The sequence below is a fragment of the Cebus imitator genome, unplaced genomic scaffold, assembly GCF_001604975.1.
Source record: "Cebus imitator isolate Cc_AM_T3 unplaced genomic scaffold, Cebus_imitator-1.0 Scaffold58, whole genome shotgun sequence".
NCBI lineage: Eukaryota > Metazoa > Chordata > Mammalia > Primates > Cebidae > Cebus > Cebus imitator.
This window is the reverse complement of record NW_016107373.1, coordinates 862,990-879,700: the sequence shown is the minus strand read 5'-3', so window position 1 is coordinate 879,700 and position 16,711 is coordinate 862,990. Positions and strand designations below refer to the sequence as shown.

The 16,711-nt window shown below is 47.7% G+C and overlaps 1 protein-coding gene across 1 annotated transcript in view; it reads right to left on the bottom strand.

Annotated features, from left to right (window-relative positions):
* LRP4 (LDL receptor related protein 4) overlaps window positions 1–16,711 on the bottom strand; it is a 68,339-nt gene that overhangs the window by 7,465 nt on the left and 44,163 nt on the right. Inside the window, exons 24-39 of the mRNA XM_017529279.2 lie at window positions 15,366–15,555; window positions 15,147–15,278; window positions 12,823–12,963; window positions 12,368–12,454; window positions 12,090–12,261; window positions 11,438–11,600; window positions 11,090–11,315; window positions 10,426–10,729; window positions 9,009–9,227; window positions 8,734–8,868; window positions 7,161–7,269; window positions 5,108–5,252; window positions 4,727–4,840; window positions 4,104–4,239; window positions 2,089–2,156; window positions 1,118–1,205 (exon numbers count right to left, since the gene is read on the bottom strand). Of these exons, the coding sequence (XP_017384768.2) occupies window positions 1,118–1,205; window positions 2,089–2,156; window positions 4,104–4,239; window positions 4,727–4,840; window positions 5,108–5,252; window positions 7,161–7,269; window positions 8,734–8,868; window positions 9,009–9,227; window positions 10,426–10,729; window positions 11,090–11,315; window positions 11,438–11,600; window positions 12,090–12,261; window positions 12,368–12,454; window positions 12,823–12,963; window positions 15,147–15,278; window positions 15,366–15,555 (2,429 nt within the window). The remainder of the gene's footprint in view (window positions 1–1,117; window positions 1,206–2,088; window positions 2,157–4,103; window positions 4,240–4,726; window positions 4,841–5,107; window positions 5,253–7,160; window positions 7,270–8,733; window positions 8,869–9,008; window positions 9,228–10,425; window positions 10,730–11,089; window positions 11,316–11,437; window positions 11,601–12,089; window positions 12,262–12,367; window positions 12,455–12,822; window positions 12,964–15,146; window positions 15,279–15,365; window positions 15,556–16,711) is intronic.

Below are 16,711 nucleotides of genomic sequence, written 5' to 3'. Positions count from 1 at the left end.
ATGGGAGGCTGAGGCACAAGAATTGCTTGAATCCAGGAGTCACAGGTTGCTGAGAGCCGAGATAGCACCACTGCACTCCAGCCTGGGCGACAGTGAGACTCTATGTCAAAAAAAAAAATAAAGACAAAAATTAAAAAAAAAACTTTCTGAGCCTCAGATCCTCATCTGTAAAGTGAGGAATAACAATACCTGTGTTACAAGGTTGTCATGACATTGACATATATCCATTAATGGTAACTGTTATGATGATGATGATGATGAACAACAGCAGTAAACTGTAAACTATGTTTAAAGCATTTGGGGGAAAATATAAAGAAAGAGGAATACGAAAAGATTCTAGATAACACATTCTGCCTTTCCAAAATGAATGCTACTGAGCAATAAAGTACCAGCCAATATTGCAGTAAAGGACTGTGTTTGTATAAGGGAAAAATCACTTCCAATGTCAATGGTTTGAGGTAGGGAGTACTGGGAAAAGTAAAAATTCTACAGTCAGTCTTAGCTTTGCCTCTCACTCTATGACCTTGGGTAATATCCCCTGTGTCCTCAGCATCCTAGTCTATAAAGAAAATCTGAGGCTGGGTGTGGTGGCTCACGCCTGTAATCCCAGCATTTTGGAAGGCTGAGGCAGGTGGATCACGAGGTCAGGAGTTCGAGACCAGCCTGACCAACATGGTAAAACTCCATCTCTACTAAAAATACAAAAATTAGCTGGGCTTGGTGGCGTGTGCCTGTAATCCCAGTAATCAGGAGGCTGAGGCAGAAGAATCGCTTGAACCCAGGAGGCAGAGGTGGCAGTGAACTGAGATCATGCTGCTGCACTCCAGCCTGGGCAACAGAACAAGACTCTGTCTCAAAAATAAATAAATAAAATAAAAGAAAAAGAAAATCTGAAGGGTTGTTGTATTCATTCAATAAGGAAAATGCTCAGGTTGTGACTGGGGAAGAGGAAGTATTTAGGTTTCCACCCTTTCTTTCTGCTACCCTGACCAGGCACCCAACTTTGCAATAAAGCTAGTCAGAGCTTGATTCAGTGAACTGTAGAGCTTTGGGAGATCCCACACATGCTCATGAAGACTAATGAGCATGTGGTCCCTGTAGCCAAGACTGAAGTTACCTGTACAGCATCAAAGATGCAATCACCACCAAAATCAGCAGAATACTGAGGAGTCCACCGATGGCGTAGCTGATATGAAGTCCTTCCCCTAGGAAGAATACAGAAACACTAGGCAGGAGCCACTGACAACGTTCTAGCTGGTGCTGGTGTGAGGAATGGAAAGATGAAGGGTTTCTTTTGTGGGTGTCGGATCCAAAACCATCTGGCGATGGCTAGGGACCTCCTTTTCAGAGAGGTGAATGGCAGGTGCAGGGAGGAGGCTGAGAAGGAATCTATCACTCTGCCAGCATCTCTGATCCCATTTCCACCACTTCCTAGATATCCGACATAAGGCAAGTTGCTTAACTAGTAAGCCTACATTTTCTCTTTAGTTAAATGTAAATAATAAATTGCTCATAGGACTGGAGACTGCATGAGAGTATGTATATATACATGTACACACACATATGTGTGGCATATATATGGCTTATCACATGCCTGAAATATGGAAAGCATACCATAAGCTGTCACTGTAAGTGGTGAGAGCTATTATGATTATTATTTCTATGGATTTTAGTTTAAAAAGAGTTCATCGGCCGGGTGGCTCACGCCTGTAATCCTAGCACTCTGGGAGGCTGAGGTGGGTGGATCACGAGGTCAGGAGATCGAGACCATCCTGGCCAACATGGTGAAACCCCGTCTCTATTAAAACTACAAAAAAATTAGCTGGGCGTGGTGGCGCACGCCTGTAGTCACAGCTACTTGGGAGGCTGAGGCAGGAAAATTGCTTGAACCCAGGAGGCAGAGATTGTAGTGATCCGAGATTGTGCCACTGCACTACAGCCTGGGTGACAGTGTGAGGCTCTGTCTCAAAAAAAAAAAAAAAGAGTTAATCAACTCCAAAGAGTCCCACAAATGTTATGAAAGATGTCAGTGGAGACCTAGATTCATTACATCTTCTTTTCCAGAACAGAGAGGCACTCAGGGCTTACCTGGAGCAGCAGGTACAGCCTCATTGGAACGTGCACAGAGGCCCAGCCTGGAATCCCTTTCAGAGCATCTGTGGGGCACAGAAAACTGAATGTGAAGCCTACTCATACTCAATGAAGATCACACCTTCCTCCAGGAAAGGGGGAAAGGTCTGTAAGCGGGGGCTTTCAGGTATGAGAATGTACCAGATGGAAGATATGAGAAGCATGGAGAGGGCAAGAGTAGGAAATGGAGAGAAATCAGTGCAAGGCACTGTTTTCAAGCTGTTATACCATACTTAAATGTGTTATAAAATATGTACCTTTTTCGGATCACCTCTGGGAAAACAAACAAAAAAATATATATATACACCTTTAAAAATGAGAAGCAGGTTTGGAGCGAGTTGGAAGTCTGCAGAAAGAATACTAAGGACATCAATGTTAGGCTTTCTTGAACTACCAGGAAGAGTCAGAAGAAGCTGCTAGCCAAACCAGTTTGATGGGGTAAAAATTATCACAAGAGCTAAATATCACAAGGTCAAAAAATTGTTTTTCTTCTCTTCATTCTTTCACAAGGGAATATGCAAGACATCCAGAGGGAATGCTCAGATAACTAACTTGAAATGCTCAGAAGGTGACTCGTTCATGGTACATTATAAGCAGGCAATTAAAGGCATCTCCTAAATAGTCAGAGAAAAGCTACTTGCAAGAGCATATGGAACCAAGATGCACTGAATTTTCAAATAGAACTCTGACCATAAGAAAAGGTCCAAGCAAGGGTCAAAAGTTTTCTTTATTTTTTTTTTTTGGAGACGGAGTCTCGCTCTGTCACCCAGGCTAGAGTGCAATGGAGCAGCCTTGGCTCACTGCAACCTCTGCTTCCTGGGTTCAAGCGATTCTCCTGCCTCAGCCTCCCGAGTAACTGCGATTACAGGCACCTGCCACCACGCCTGGCTAATTTTTGTATTTTTAGTAGAGACAGGGTTTCACCATGCTGGTCAGGCTAGTCTCAAACTCCTGACCTTGTGATCCATCCACCTCAGCCTCCCAAAGTGCTGGGATTACAGGCGTGAGCCACCGCACCCGGCCTGAGTCAGAAGTTTTCCAAATAAACCTAAAGAAAATCAGAGAGTAATAATGACTGACAGTACTTAAAAGTTAGGCCGGGTGCAGTGGCTCACACCTGTAATCCCACCACTTTGGGAGGCCGAGGCGGGCAAAGTATGAGGTCAGGAGTTTGAGACCAACCTGACCAACATGGTGAAACTCCGTCTCTACTAAGATTACAACTGTTAGCTGGGTGTGGTGGTGGGCGCCTATAATACCAGCTACTCGGGAGGCTGAGGCAGGAGAATCCTGCCTTGTACCCAGGAGGTAGAAGTTACAGGGAGCCAAGATCACGCCACTGCACTCCAGCGTGGGCAACAAAACGAGACTTGGCCTCAAAAAAAAAAAAAAAAAAAAAGCATTTCACACACATTTGCTGTTGGTTATCTTTTCAGTTTCATTTCCCAAATCAGGATGAATTTTATAATGCATAGCACCTTTAACTTAATGAAATAAGATACTTTATACTTGATTTGAGAATTGTTCGTGGTTATACCTACTTATTTAATAATGGTGTTTGTGTGTGGGGGGATGCATGTGTCATTACAAGCTAAAGCCATCATATCTCTGGGGAAACCTACCTTTTTGTTCCAAGTCATAAAGCCACAGCCCAGAGATATCTTAGACAAGACAATGATGTGAGAGCAAATGTCACAGAGAGAGGAAGAAGGAAGAATGCCATGTGGGAGGGTCCTCCTAAGCGATTTCTGTTTCAAGTTGTTCTTAAAGCTTTTTGCCCTCAGAGCTAAAAAGGGAATCACCTGCAACAATCTACAAGTCTGAATATCATCTTCTGTCCCAAATAGCAGGGACTGGTAGCTCATGACATAATCTACCTCCCAACTGCCTTATTAAGATGGGACTATGAGCTACTGGTCATGGGATGGTGATTTGAATGAAAGGGCCCACAATCTTATATTGAACCTATTTACCTTCCTTCCAGCTCCTCCAGAGACGTGCGGGTCCGGGTGGTTGAGGAATGCAAGGTGGTAGGTAGTATGCTGGGTAGCACCCGGCTCTTTTCGCTCATGCTAGTGGCCCTAGGAGCTGGTGGTACCAGGCCAGGCACTAGACAAAAAAGAGGATTGGAGTGGGCCACTGGAACTGCAAACCTCTATGTACGGCCCAAGAGTAGCAGCTGGAGAACTTGACAAAACAATCTTTTAGCTGCCCTAGTCCCAGGCACCTTCATTAGTGGCCCTTCTTAATACTATAAATAAAAAGGAATTGGATTCAATATTAATAGCTCTGGATGGGACAGCTGGCCCACCAAAGTCAGGAAGAGAGAGTGATGTACAGCCCACTGATTATCCCACAGCAGGGACCTGGGAATCAAGAGACCTGATTTCTGTTCTAGCAAATGCCAGAGGGCAGACAAACTCAGGTTTAAGCAATTCCCAAAACCCAAGCAGACTGCTATCAGTCACTCTACTAATAAAACCTTCTTTGTGGGGATCCCACCCAGAAGAACAGATCAGACCAGGTCTGAAGCTGCTGACCCTCAGCCCCTCCAGGGGCTCTGCTGAGTGTCTCCAGCCCATTCAGTCCAACTCACCAAGGGAGCAGGGCCGGCTATCAGGTTCGTCAGGACAAGCACATACGAAGTCCGAGGCTCTGGCAAAGCAGAGGTGGGTGCAGCCACCATTGTTCACGCCACAGGCATTGGTCCCTGGAGGCAAAGTAGATGAGTGTCTTATCTAGGACAGAATAAGGTCTCCCAGTTTAACGCTTCTCAAATACACAGGAAATCCAGGATTTCCCTACTCCCAGGGACAGGGGAGCAGGAAAGATACAACCACAAGGGAGTAAAAAGGTCTAAGTTTAAAATGTGAACCAAGAAGCTCTCTTGTGGGCCTGTCTTGGTCCCTAACAGTCCTTGGGTGACCAACCAATCCCACAGATGGTAAGGAAGTGGGGTCAGTACCCGGGAGCCCACCTGTCTGCCGCTGAGGGGAAACCACGATGATATCCATAAGGCCTTCCACATTCGCCAGCACTGTCTCCTTGTTCCGGCCCGAGTATTTGTCTACACGCTGGATTGACTTTGTCTGCCAGTCTGTCCAGTAGATCCACCTGTCTTGCTACTCAACAGGGGAACCCAAAAAAGAGTAAATATTATTCAGCAAGCAGCCTCCTTCCTGTACAGCTTCTGTGCCTCAGCGTGTGCCACTGCCGCTGGTGAAATGCCCTCTTCATCTCTTCCTCATCAAGTCTACTTCTGTGCATCACTAGACATGACATTGCCAAGGAAATCTCCCCAAATCCATATAGACTTCACCATTCTCTCCTCTGTACAGTTCTACACCTTGTAGTCACTCACACAAGTTCATTTTTACACTCAAGCAATTTGTTTATAGGTCTGTCCGTCCTACCAGATTACATTCAAGGACAAGAATGTGTTCTATTCATCTCTGAATTTCTAGCACCTACCAGTCTTCACTCAGTTGATTGAATGGCTCCCTATCTAGCAAATAGGAGTAAATTTGAGGGTTCTTCTAGGTTCCTATTCCTCTGGGCCTTTTACTCAGAGCACTGCCCCGAATCCTCTGCTTACTTCTGTGGACAGCTTTCTTCTAATGTAACGATGGTGAAATTCTCAACCAAAAGCGTTCCCATCCCCACCCAAGGGCATATATCAGCAACTCTGGGGAAACCTGTAGATTGAAAAAACTATATGCAGTATGACCGTGTAGCTTTACATTTAGAGTATGAAAAAAAAGCCTATCATTAAGTAAAACCAGATAAAATCTTCTTAGCTAGTAGGACATAATACAGAATACAGACAGGGTGGATAGTATTTGGCAAAAAGGGTCAAATTTATTTCTCTTTCTTTTGGTTCCTTTCTTCTTTCCTTTCTCTCTGTCTCCTTCTCTCTCTGACTCTCTCCTCTCTGGGACAGCATCTTGCTCTGTTGCCCAAGTTGGGGCACAGTGGTACAAATGCAGCTCACTGCAGCTTGACCTCTCGGCTCAAGTGATCCTCCTGCCTCAGCCTCCTGAATAGCTGAGACGACAGGTGTGTACCACCACACCTGGATAATTTTTAAAAATTTTGTGTAGGGACAGGGTCTTGCCATGTTGCCCAGGCTGGTTTCAAACTCCTGGGCTCAAGCGATACTCTGGCCTCAGCCTCCCAAAGTGGTGGGATTATAGGCATAAGCCACTGCACCTGGCCAAGATTTTTAACCAAGATTTTTAAATGACTGAGAATTCCTATTTTGGCCTCAGGCTTGGTAGATCTTCTTTTCCTTGCCCAAATCATTTTTTGTGTTAGAACTCTCAAAAGTGATAGCAAATAATAATTAAAATGGGTAGTGACAACATGCATGTGGTACTTAACTATGTCCCAGGTACTATGTTAATGCTTTGTGCATATTTCAGGAGGATGCTATTATTAGGCTGATTTATTTTGTAGGTAACTGAAGCTAAGAGAGGTTCAGTCACTTCAGTTCAAAGTTACACAGTTATTTAATAATACAGATAGAACTTGAACCCAGGTACCTGGCACATTGATGGTATTAAATACTTACCAACTAGCTAGATGCCTAAAAACTCTGGCTTTTAGCCACTGCACCCTGTTGCCATTAAGTCAGCTGCCTAAGCCCAGATGCTAGGACCACAGCCTTAGGATTAACTGGGGAACTTGTCAAAATGTATTTTGCTGTGCCCAGCCCGCATGAAGCAGCTTCTAGAGTCCCTATAGTCAGGGCCTAGGAACCTACATTTTAACAAGTGCCACATCTGATTCTGTACACCGCTCTTTGAGAGCCACCCTTTGAATACTAGAACATGGGAATGGTAGGATAGGAGTAGCAGGGTACTCGGTGGCCCTACCAACCTACCACGGCTTCAGGGCACAGGAAAAAATCCCTACAATGAGCTTCCATAGCATGCCTGTTCAGTAGCAGCTACAGCTGAGGCTACCGACTTAGAACCCCAAAGAAACATCCCAGCCAAGGAGGTTTAGTTACTTCTCTCCTGAACCAGTACCTGTGTGAGGGCAAAGGGGTGGGACACATGGCTGACCAAGACCTGTCGCAGTTTCCCATTGAGGTCAGCACTCTCGATCCGGTCCAGATGCGCATCTACCCAGTAGATCCTGCAAAGAAAACAGGAAGGGTAGCTGCTCCAAACACTTGCCAGGGAGCCCAGCTCTTCCCCCTAAGAACCTATCTCCCCTCCTGAGCTGAACTGGCAGGTGCTATGAGAACTCAAGAAGCATCCTTGATGGGGGGTCATAGTGAGTCCCAAAGTAGAAGAAGGGAGCTGGTGGTTCATGAGTGGGGAGGTCAGGGCTGCTCTGGGGAGGGGTAGAAAGTCTAGTGACCTCAGAGGAACTACATCCAGCCTCATCTTCAGGAACTTGACTGCTCTTTGACTCCTACCCAAGAATCAAAGCCAAAATTCTTACAAATAGTCATTAAGAAGAGAGCTCAGTTGGCTGGGCATGGTGGCTCATGCCTGTAATCCCAGCACTTTGGGAGGCTGAGGTGGGCGGATCACCTGAGGTCAGGAGTTCGAGACCAGCCTGGCCAACATGGTGAACCCCTGTCTCTGCTAAAAATACAAAAATTAGCCAGGCATGGTGACACATGCCTGTAATTCCAGCTACCCGGGAGGCTGCGGCACAAGAATTGCTTGGACCTAGGAGGCAGAGGTTGCGGTGAACCGAGATGGTGCCACTGTACTCCAGCCTGGGCAACAGAGTGAAACTCCATCCGCCGCCCCCCGCCACAAAAAAAAAGGAAGTGAGCTCAGTCTACGTGGACCTCATTGAGGTTAAAAGAAGACATTCTACCATCTTTCCAGAAGCCTTGGATTCCCTTCCCCTTATTCTGGGCCAAAAGGGGGTACAGACTGCTTCAGAACTCCTTTCCCTCCACTCTCAGCATTTCTTAGCTAGACAAGGAGCTGTATATTCTGGAGCCTAGGTCAGGTGTGGTGGCTCACGCCTGAAACCCCAGCACTTTGGGAAGCCAAGGCAGTAGGATTGCTGGAGTCCAGGAATTTGAGACCAGCCTGGGCAGCATAGCAAAGCGCTGTCTTTACAAAAAATTTAAAAATTAGCTGGGCATGGTGGTGTGTGCCTATAGTCCCAGCTACTTAAGAGGCTGAGGTAAGAGGATCGCTTGAGCCAGGGAGGTTCAGGCTGCAGAGAGCTGTGACTGCACCATTGAACTCCAGCCTGGGCAACCGAGCAAGATGCTGTTTCAACAACAACAAAGTTCCATGAATGGATCATGATTTGTTATATTATAACAAATATAAGAATCAGCCCTTAAATGAGTAGGGATGTGGGACCTGTGGTTCAGCCGGAAGACATGCTCTGCCAAAGGCACTCAAATTAGAAACATGTAAACCAGCCAAACAAAACCCACCTAAGGGCTGAGAGCTGGATTTAGCAATCCCTGCTCTAAGAATACATTCCCTCGTCCTTCTCAATGCTTCCTCTTCCCGACATTCCAAGGAGCTTTCTATCTTTTCATTTTTCCCACTTTAATCTCAACCATCCTCTCCTCTGCCCACCCAATTTCCAGGGGGTTATTTGGTGCAGGACCCCCACCTGCGGGTATCATAGTCCAGGGTAAGGCCATTGGGCCAACCCAGGTCTGTGTTGATGAGGACCTTCCGCTCAGAACCATCCAGGTTTGCCCGTTCAATCTTGGCAATGTGGCCCCAGTCTGTCCAGAAGAGGTACCTGAGACACAACAGTGCTGTCATCATCAAAGCATGGGAAGATGGCACCCAGAGGCTGAGAGAATACAGAGGACCCACTAACACCATCTTTTCCACCCACTCTTCTTCCCTGGATCTCTCTTCTGCTGACCATAAACTTACCCCTTCCTGGGGAAAACAGCAATGGCCCGGGGCTCATCCAGGCTGTTGTTGATCAGCACTTTGCGGCAGGAACCATCCAGCCTGGATGCCTCAATGGTGTTGCGACCTGTATCTGTCCAGTACAGGTTCCTGGCCACCCAGTCCACTGCCAGCCCGTCAGTGGTCTTCAGCCCATGCCCGATCACTGTCTCCATGTTGCTGCCGTTCAGGTCTGCTCGCCTTGGGGAGAGCCCAGTGTTGGATGAGCAACCAGATTGACCCAGAATAGAGTAGAACTCCTTTAACCCATGTTCCCATAACTAGACCCCCACTAAATGTAAGCTCCACAGGAATGGAGATCAAGTATCTATGAGTACATTCCTCAGCACCCAGCATGACAGATGCTCAATAAAATACTTTCAGAATGAACGAACCAGTTCTTAGGAGGACAGAGGATTTCCTGCTAACTGGAAATAATGGCGGCTGCCAGGGGATGCCTTGCTAGAAGACAGGTGTATCATCCCCACATCCACATGTTTTTGGGAAGAGGCAAGGATTGCCGGGTGGTGATTATAAGAAACACAGATTTATCAAAACCTACCTGTGCATTTTTTTTAAATTAAAAACAAATTTAAATACAAATAGATATGAGGTTTCACCATGCTGCCTGGGCTGGTCTTGAACTCCTGGGCTCAAGCAATTCTCCCACCTTGACCTCCCAAAGTGCTGGGATTACAGTCATGAGCCATCATGCCCGTCCCTACCTGTGCACTTTTGCAGAGGCCCTATGGCAGGAGGGAACTCTACCTCAGAATGGGGAGCATGTCACTGTCACCTAGGGAACTTCCCTAAACTGCATATGCCTACCTGTCCCCAGCTTGAGACTCTAATACATCCCTTGGGGAGAAGAAAGGGGAATGTTCCCTGTTCCTCCTTGTGAGAAAATCTGCCACGGTAAACCACGCTTACTGGTGGCAGGGCATCATATTCCTAAGCTGTGTTAGGGCTGAAAATTTAAAGAATAAATAAATAAATAAATAAATAAAAATAAAAAACAACAGCTTTGTAAACCACCGTTAAGCCTAGGCATTTGGGCGTGACTTCGTTACTGCAATACAGATACTGGTTACATGGCCTACTCATCAGTAAGTCCTAGGGGACAGTAGTAGGTGTGAAAGGCTCTAGGTCCCCACCCTGACTTTACTTGTTTTTTTGTTGTTGTTGTTTGTTTTACATACTAGACTTCTGTGTAATCTCTCAACAAACAAAAGTTTGAAATTCTGCTCTAAATGACAACACTGCAAAGTGAGCAAGTCAGCATTAGAACTCACTCTCCAAAGTGCCAAATCACTTGTCCACTTAGTGGTCAGAACATAACCTCACTCATGAGCGATCAGAGCAAGTTTGTGTCCTCTGGAGGTTTCAGTGTCGCTCATACCTGATAACATCCAGGAACACATCTGTGTAATAGACCTTTCCGTCCACGCTGTCATAGTCTAGGGAGATGACATTGTTGAGCTCAGGAACAGGGACGTGCACGTCTGTGTTGTCACTGGTGTCCAGTGAGATACGCCGGATGGAGCCACGGCTGGAGAAGAGCAGGTAGGTCTCAGGAGAGGGATCACAGGTCTTCCCATCTCCCTTCAGCTGGATGCCAGTGGGGCAGGCACAGGAGAAGCCAGAAGGCCGAGGCAAGCACAGGTGGGAGCAGCCACCATTCCTCGAGCCGCACTTGTTAAAACCTGGTGACGAGAAGCACAGGTGTTCACACCTATCCTGGAACATCATCTGAATCTTACAAAGGTCCCAGTTGCTTGTGGCTGACTCTTTGCTGTTCTAAGTGACGGGATTCAGTGCCTTGCAGGGTGAGGTAGAAGGAGGGTCTGCAGGAGGGTCTCCAGGAGTCCTTTGAAGGTGACAGCATCATGCAGCTGTAGCACCAGCCATACCCAGAGAGAACACAGCCCAATCTTGGAAGGGAGTTTAGGCAGGTCACTGTCTTTCTGGCTGTAAACATGTTCTGTGCTCTGGATATATCTCTGATGTTGAGATGGCCCCAGAGAGCCAGAAGCTCTGACTCACAGCCCCAGGGTCCTTCTCACCTAGTGGCTGTGTCCGGTCCACAGCCTGGATGTCCATGAGGCCTGGCAGGTTGGACCTCACAAGGATGACATTGCTGCCGGTACCCTTGTCAGCACGGTGGATGCTCCTGGTCTGCCAGTCAGTCCAGTAGATATAGGAGTCGAGCAGGGTGAGGCCATATGGGTGCTGCACCGGTGATACCAACGTATGCCGATTGGCACCATTCAGGTCAGCAGCCTCGATTCGCTGCAGAGGAAGGAGAGGGTTGGGAGTGGTGATCAGCAGACTGAGAGCTCTCTGTGGAGATCCTAGGCAGGCCTTTCCCATCTTCCCAGGCTCCTGGGAAGCAGCAGGGGCACGGCTCTCACCTCGGTGTGTGCATCGGCCCATAGCAGTTGGGAGCTGGCCTTGTCCACGGTCAGTCCATTGGGCCATCCTAGGTTGTTGTTGATGAGCACCGTGCGGTCTGAGCCATCCATTCCAGACCGTTCTAACTTGGCATTCTCCCCCCAGTCTGTCCAGTACATAAACCTGAGTGAGGAAGAACAAAAGCTATATTAGCTAGTTATTCCAGCAGCTACCGTATGCCACGAGTACTTAATAGCATGTGAGATACACTTGAGTACTTATACTATGTCAGGCAAAATTTTTGCTTGACAAAATACTCTGCTAAATACTTTATGTGCATTATCTCACTTGATCCTCATAAGGGCCACAAGGTATGTATTCTCACTGCCACCTCCATTTTATGAAATAGGTAAGGAAGCCGAGAATCAGAAAGCTTAAATACTGGACGCAAGTGATATAGCTAATACGTGATGGAAACATTTCAGTCCTGGTATGCTGATTCCAAGGCTCATGCTTTTAACTTCTACACTGTACTGTCACCCTGCAAGAAGTCACAAGGGAGTGGAAGAGCCCCAGGGTGGTCACGTTGTTCCTGTGATGCAAGCTTCCTCTCCATTGCCCACCTTCACCCCATCATAACCCCAGCTGAGCTGCCCCCTCCACTACTCTCACCCCATCTCATGGTATAGTACGATGGCCCGGGGACTGTCAAGGTTCTGCCACACCAACACTTTCCGCATGGACCCGTCCAGGTTGCCCACTTCAATCCGGTTTGTTCCCGTGTCTGTCCAGTACACTTTCCGGCCAACGGCATCCACCGCAAGCCCATCTGTGGTCTGTAGCCCTGTGGGAAGTCAAAAGAGCACACTGGCTCCTACTTTGAAACAGATGGACTATTTCCCCAGCTCTGTTGCCAGACAGGTGGTCCCTGGGCTGGGAGGAAGGCCCACCTGTGGTGATGATGTCCTCGTGCTGTGAGCCATCCAGACTGGCACGGCTGATCCTGTGCAGGGTGCTGTCAGACCAGTATACTTTTCCTGGAGAGGGAAAGCTTAGCTCAACCTAGATCCTCACCCCCCACCATGGGACACACATAGCTGATTTGTGTCCTGAAACACCAGAGCATGTCAGAGAGCCCTGGAGCCTGTGGCAGAGGAAATCAAGGAAAATGCAGAAATATCATAGCAGGATAGCTTTTGGCAGAGCTGGAGCGAAGAGGGCTCCAAACCATGCTCTCACAACCAAAGAGAAACTGCTACAGAGACAGGGACAAGGGCTATGCCAGAGGGAATGGGGAGCCCCCAGGCTCCTGGCAGGGGACAGAGGTGATGGGAAAGGAAGGACAGTAGTTGCTGTCTGAAGGGCAGGGGCAGAAGGCCAGGTGGGAAGGGAGGGCCACACAGACCTTCCTGGGGGTCTACTCCAATGGCAATAGTGTTCTTCATGGTAATGTTGATTGGTACCACCACATCAGCAAAATAAGGGATGTCCAGGGAGACCATGCGAATGTCTATCCTCCTGGCGAAGATGAGGAAACTGTTCATGCCTACCCAAGTGGAAAGGAGGGAAGAGGATCACTTGAGCACAGCCATTAAGTGGATTTGGAATCAGGCAAACTGAAACTCATGCCCTGTCCCTGCCAGTTTCTAGCTATGTTATTCTAGCTAACAATTTAAATAACTAGGCAAGTTATTTAAATTGTTATTTTTTTATTTTATTTATTTATTTTTTTTGAGACAGACTCTCACTCTGTCGCCCAAGCTGGAGTGCAGTGGCATGATCTTAGCTCACTGCAACCTCTGCCTCCCGGGTTCTTGTAATTCTCCTGCCTCAGCCTCCTGAGTAGCTGGGACTACAGGTACTTGCTGCCACAGCTGGCTAACTTTTTGTATTTTAGTAGAGATGGGGTTTCACCGTGTTGCCCAGGCTGGTCTCGAACTCCTGAGCCCAGGCAATCCGCCTGCCTCTGCCTCCCAAAGTGCTGGGATTACAGGCGTGAGCCTATTTTTATTTTTTTGAGATGAAGTTTCCCTCTTGTTGCCCAGACTGGAGTGCAATGGTACGATCTTGGCTTACCACAACCTCTGCTTCCCAGGTTCAAGCGATTCTCCGGTCTCAGCCTCCCGCGTAGTTGGGATTACAGGCATACGCCACCACACCCAGCTAATTTTGTATTTTTAGTAGAGATGGGGTTCCTCCATGTTGGTCAGGCTAATCTCAAACTCCCAACCTCAGGAGATCCACCCGCCTTGGCCTTCCAAAGCGCTGGGATTACAGGTGTGAGACACTGCACCCAGCCAAATTATTGTTTTTTGAGACAGGTCTCTCTGTGTCGCCCAGGCTGGAGTGTGGTGGCATGATCATGACTTACTGCATCCTCGAACTCGTAAGCTAAAGCGATCCTCCCACCTCAGCCCCCTGAGTAGCTGGAACTACAGGCACATGCTACCATGCCCAGCTAATTTTTTTATTTTTTGTAGAGATGGCGTTTCGTCACGTAGCCCAGGCTGGTCTCAAACTCCTGGGCTCAAGCATCTGCCCACCTCAGCCTCCCAAAGTGCTGGCATTACAGGCGTGAGCCACCACTCTCAGCCTAAATTATTAAGCCTCAGTTTTCCTATCTATAAAATGGGAAAAATAATAGGGTGGCTTATAAGGGTTAAAAGAGATCATGTACGTAAAGTACTTACCATTAGGTCTCACACATATTCATATTAATGCCTCTTTATTAATATTAAGAAAGTGGCTCTCTTTGAAGGACCCTTTCCCATGAAGATTAAGAAAGAGAAAAAAAGAAAGGGAAGAAAGGGACCCCAGCAGGCTTTACCCACAACCTGGGAGGCACAGTTCACAGCTCCTTTCTCACTCAAATTCCCAGGGAGGTTAGAGTTCAAATGCAGCCTACCATGCAGCGTCTCCTAGGGAGAAACCTTGACTTCCAACATCTGGGTAACCAGGTCCTGCTTCTGGGACCCTCCAATAAGGTTGTTACATAGTTTGTGTACTCACAAAAGTGGCACATCTAAGGGGAGAGTACCGTGATGTTGTAGATATCACTTTTGTATTTATTATACCAATTTGGGGCAGTTAGAAGTGTCTTTTTTTTTTTTTTTTTTTTTTGAGACAGAGTCTCACTCTGTCACCTAGGCTGGAGTTCAGTGGCACGATCTCGGCTTACTGCAACTTCTGCCTCCTGGGTTCAAGAGATTCTCCTGCCTCAGCCTCCTGAGTGGCTGGGATTATAGGCACGCGCCACCATGCCCAGCTAATTTTTGTATTTTTACTAGAGACGAGGTTTTTCCACATTGGCCAGGTTGGTCTCAAACTCCTGACCTCAAGTCATCTGCTCGTCTCGGCCTACCAAAGTGCTGGGATTAGAGAAGTGAGTCACTGAGCCCAGCCAGAGTGTCTTATTCCAACCAAATCAGTGTATTATGACAAGGTACTAACAGATGAGAGGAAAGTGTTTTCAGAAAGGAGCATCTTTATCTAATATGCATGAAGACATCATAAGAACTAGTTGGACCCTGCCTCCAGTCCTTTCTACCTGCTCCCCAGGGTCTCTCCCCAGGCCCACTCTCTTTTCTAAAAGCTCTGAGTCTCGCCCTTAGGCCTCTAGAGCAGCAGGACTCATTGTTTCTCAGACCACACTGGAGCCCATCTGCAGGGAAGGAAGCCATTGCCCGCTCCTAGAGAGGCTGCATCTACATCTGTGATGCGTTGACTCACCTGGTGAGCAGGTCTTGCCATCAGACAGCAGGTTGATGCCTGTGGGGCAGGTACAGCTGAAGCCGCTAAGATTTGGGGACCGAAGACACAGGTGGCTACAGCCGCCATTCTCCATCGCACATGGTGTAGACACTGGGTAGAGAGGAGGGGGCATTCAATGGGGAGGGCTAGGGCATAGGAGGGGCAAAGAGAAGCCAATGCGAACCAAGGCCTGCTCACCTGGGGGCCGCCGGCGGTGGAAGACATGGATGTCCATCAGGTTCTCCAGGTTCTCCTGCAGGGTTTCCCGGTCTAGTCCTGTTAGCCGGTCAGCGCTCTGTATACTTTTGGTCTGCCAGTCAGTCCAATAGATGCGCTCTCCATAGAGGGTCAGCCCAAATGGGTGGGGGAGCTGGCTTCCGATCAGCACCTGCCAGGGCCCCGACACTGTGTCATCTTCAACAAAGTCTGACAGTACCGAGCAGTGGTAAAGAGCTCACTGTAGACTCAGAAAGTAGCTCTACCTTTAATACCTACTGTGTGACCTCCACTAAGACCTACTTATAAAATTTCTCTGAGCCTTGCTCTATCCATCTGTAATTTGATCGTGCCTGGCTCTAAGGGTTGTGTGATGGTTTTATTGGAAGATGTTGGAAGTCATCTGTTACTCACAGCATCTGAAGGTATCTCAGCACAAATTACTTATTAAGTACAAAAGAACAAAATAGCAACTTTACAGTGGACACTACCCTAACCATACAATATCGCAATAATGGAACAGGCCAACATCTGTGCCTACTGATGAGACATAGTGAGAACTCAAGGATATAACTTCACTTAGGGTAGTATTCCTGCTCCAAATGCACACTCTGAATCCAATCACAAGGAAACATTAGATAAACCAAAGTTGAGAGACTTTATAAAAAAATAACTGGCCTTTACTCTTTAAAAATACAAATGTTGGCTGGAACGGTGGCTCACGCCTGTAATCCCAGCACTTTGGGAGGCCGAGGCAGGTGGATCACCTGAGGTCAGGAGTTTGAGACCAGCCTGGCCAACATGGTGAAATCCCATCTCAACTAAAAAATGCAAAAGTTAGCTGGGCACAGTGGCAGGTGTCTATAATCCCAGCTACTTGGGAGTCTGAAGCAGGAGAATCGCTTGAACACAGGAGGTGGAGGTTTCAGTGAGCCTAGATTGTGCCACTGCACTCCAGCCTGGGAGCCAGAGCAAGACTCGCCCAGCCCCCAGCCCCCCGCCAAAAAAAGCAAATGTCAGCTTTGGGAGGCTGAGGTGGATGGATCATCTGAGGTCAGAAGTTGGAGACTAGCCTGGTCAACATGGCAAAACCCTGTCTCTACTAAAAATACAAAAATTAGCTGGGCGTGGTGGCAGGTGCCTGTAATCCCAGCTACTCAGGAGGCTGAGGCAGGAGAATTGGTTGAACCCAGGAGGCGGAGGTTGTAGTGAACCGAGATCACGCCATTGCACTCCAGCCTGGGTGACAGAGCAAGACTGTCTCAAAACAAAACAAACAGGCCGGGCGCGGTGGCTCAAGCCTGTGAAATCCCAGCACTTTGGGAGGC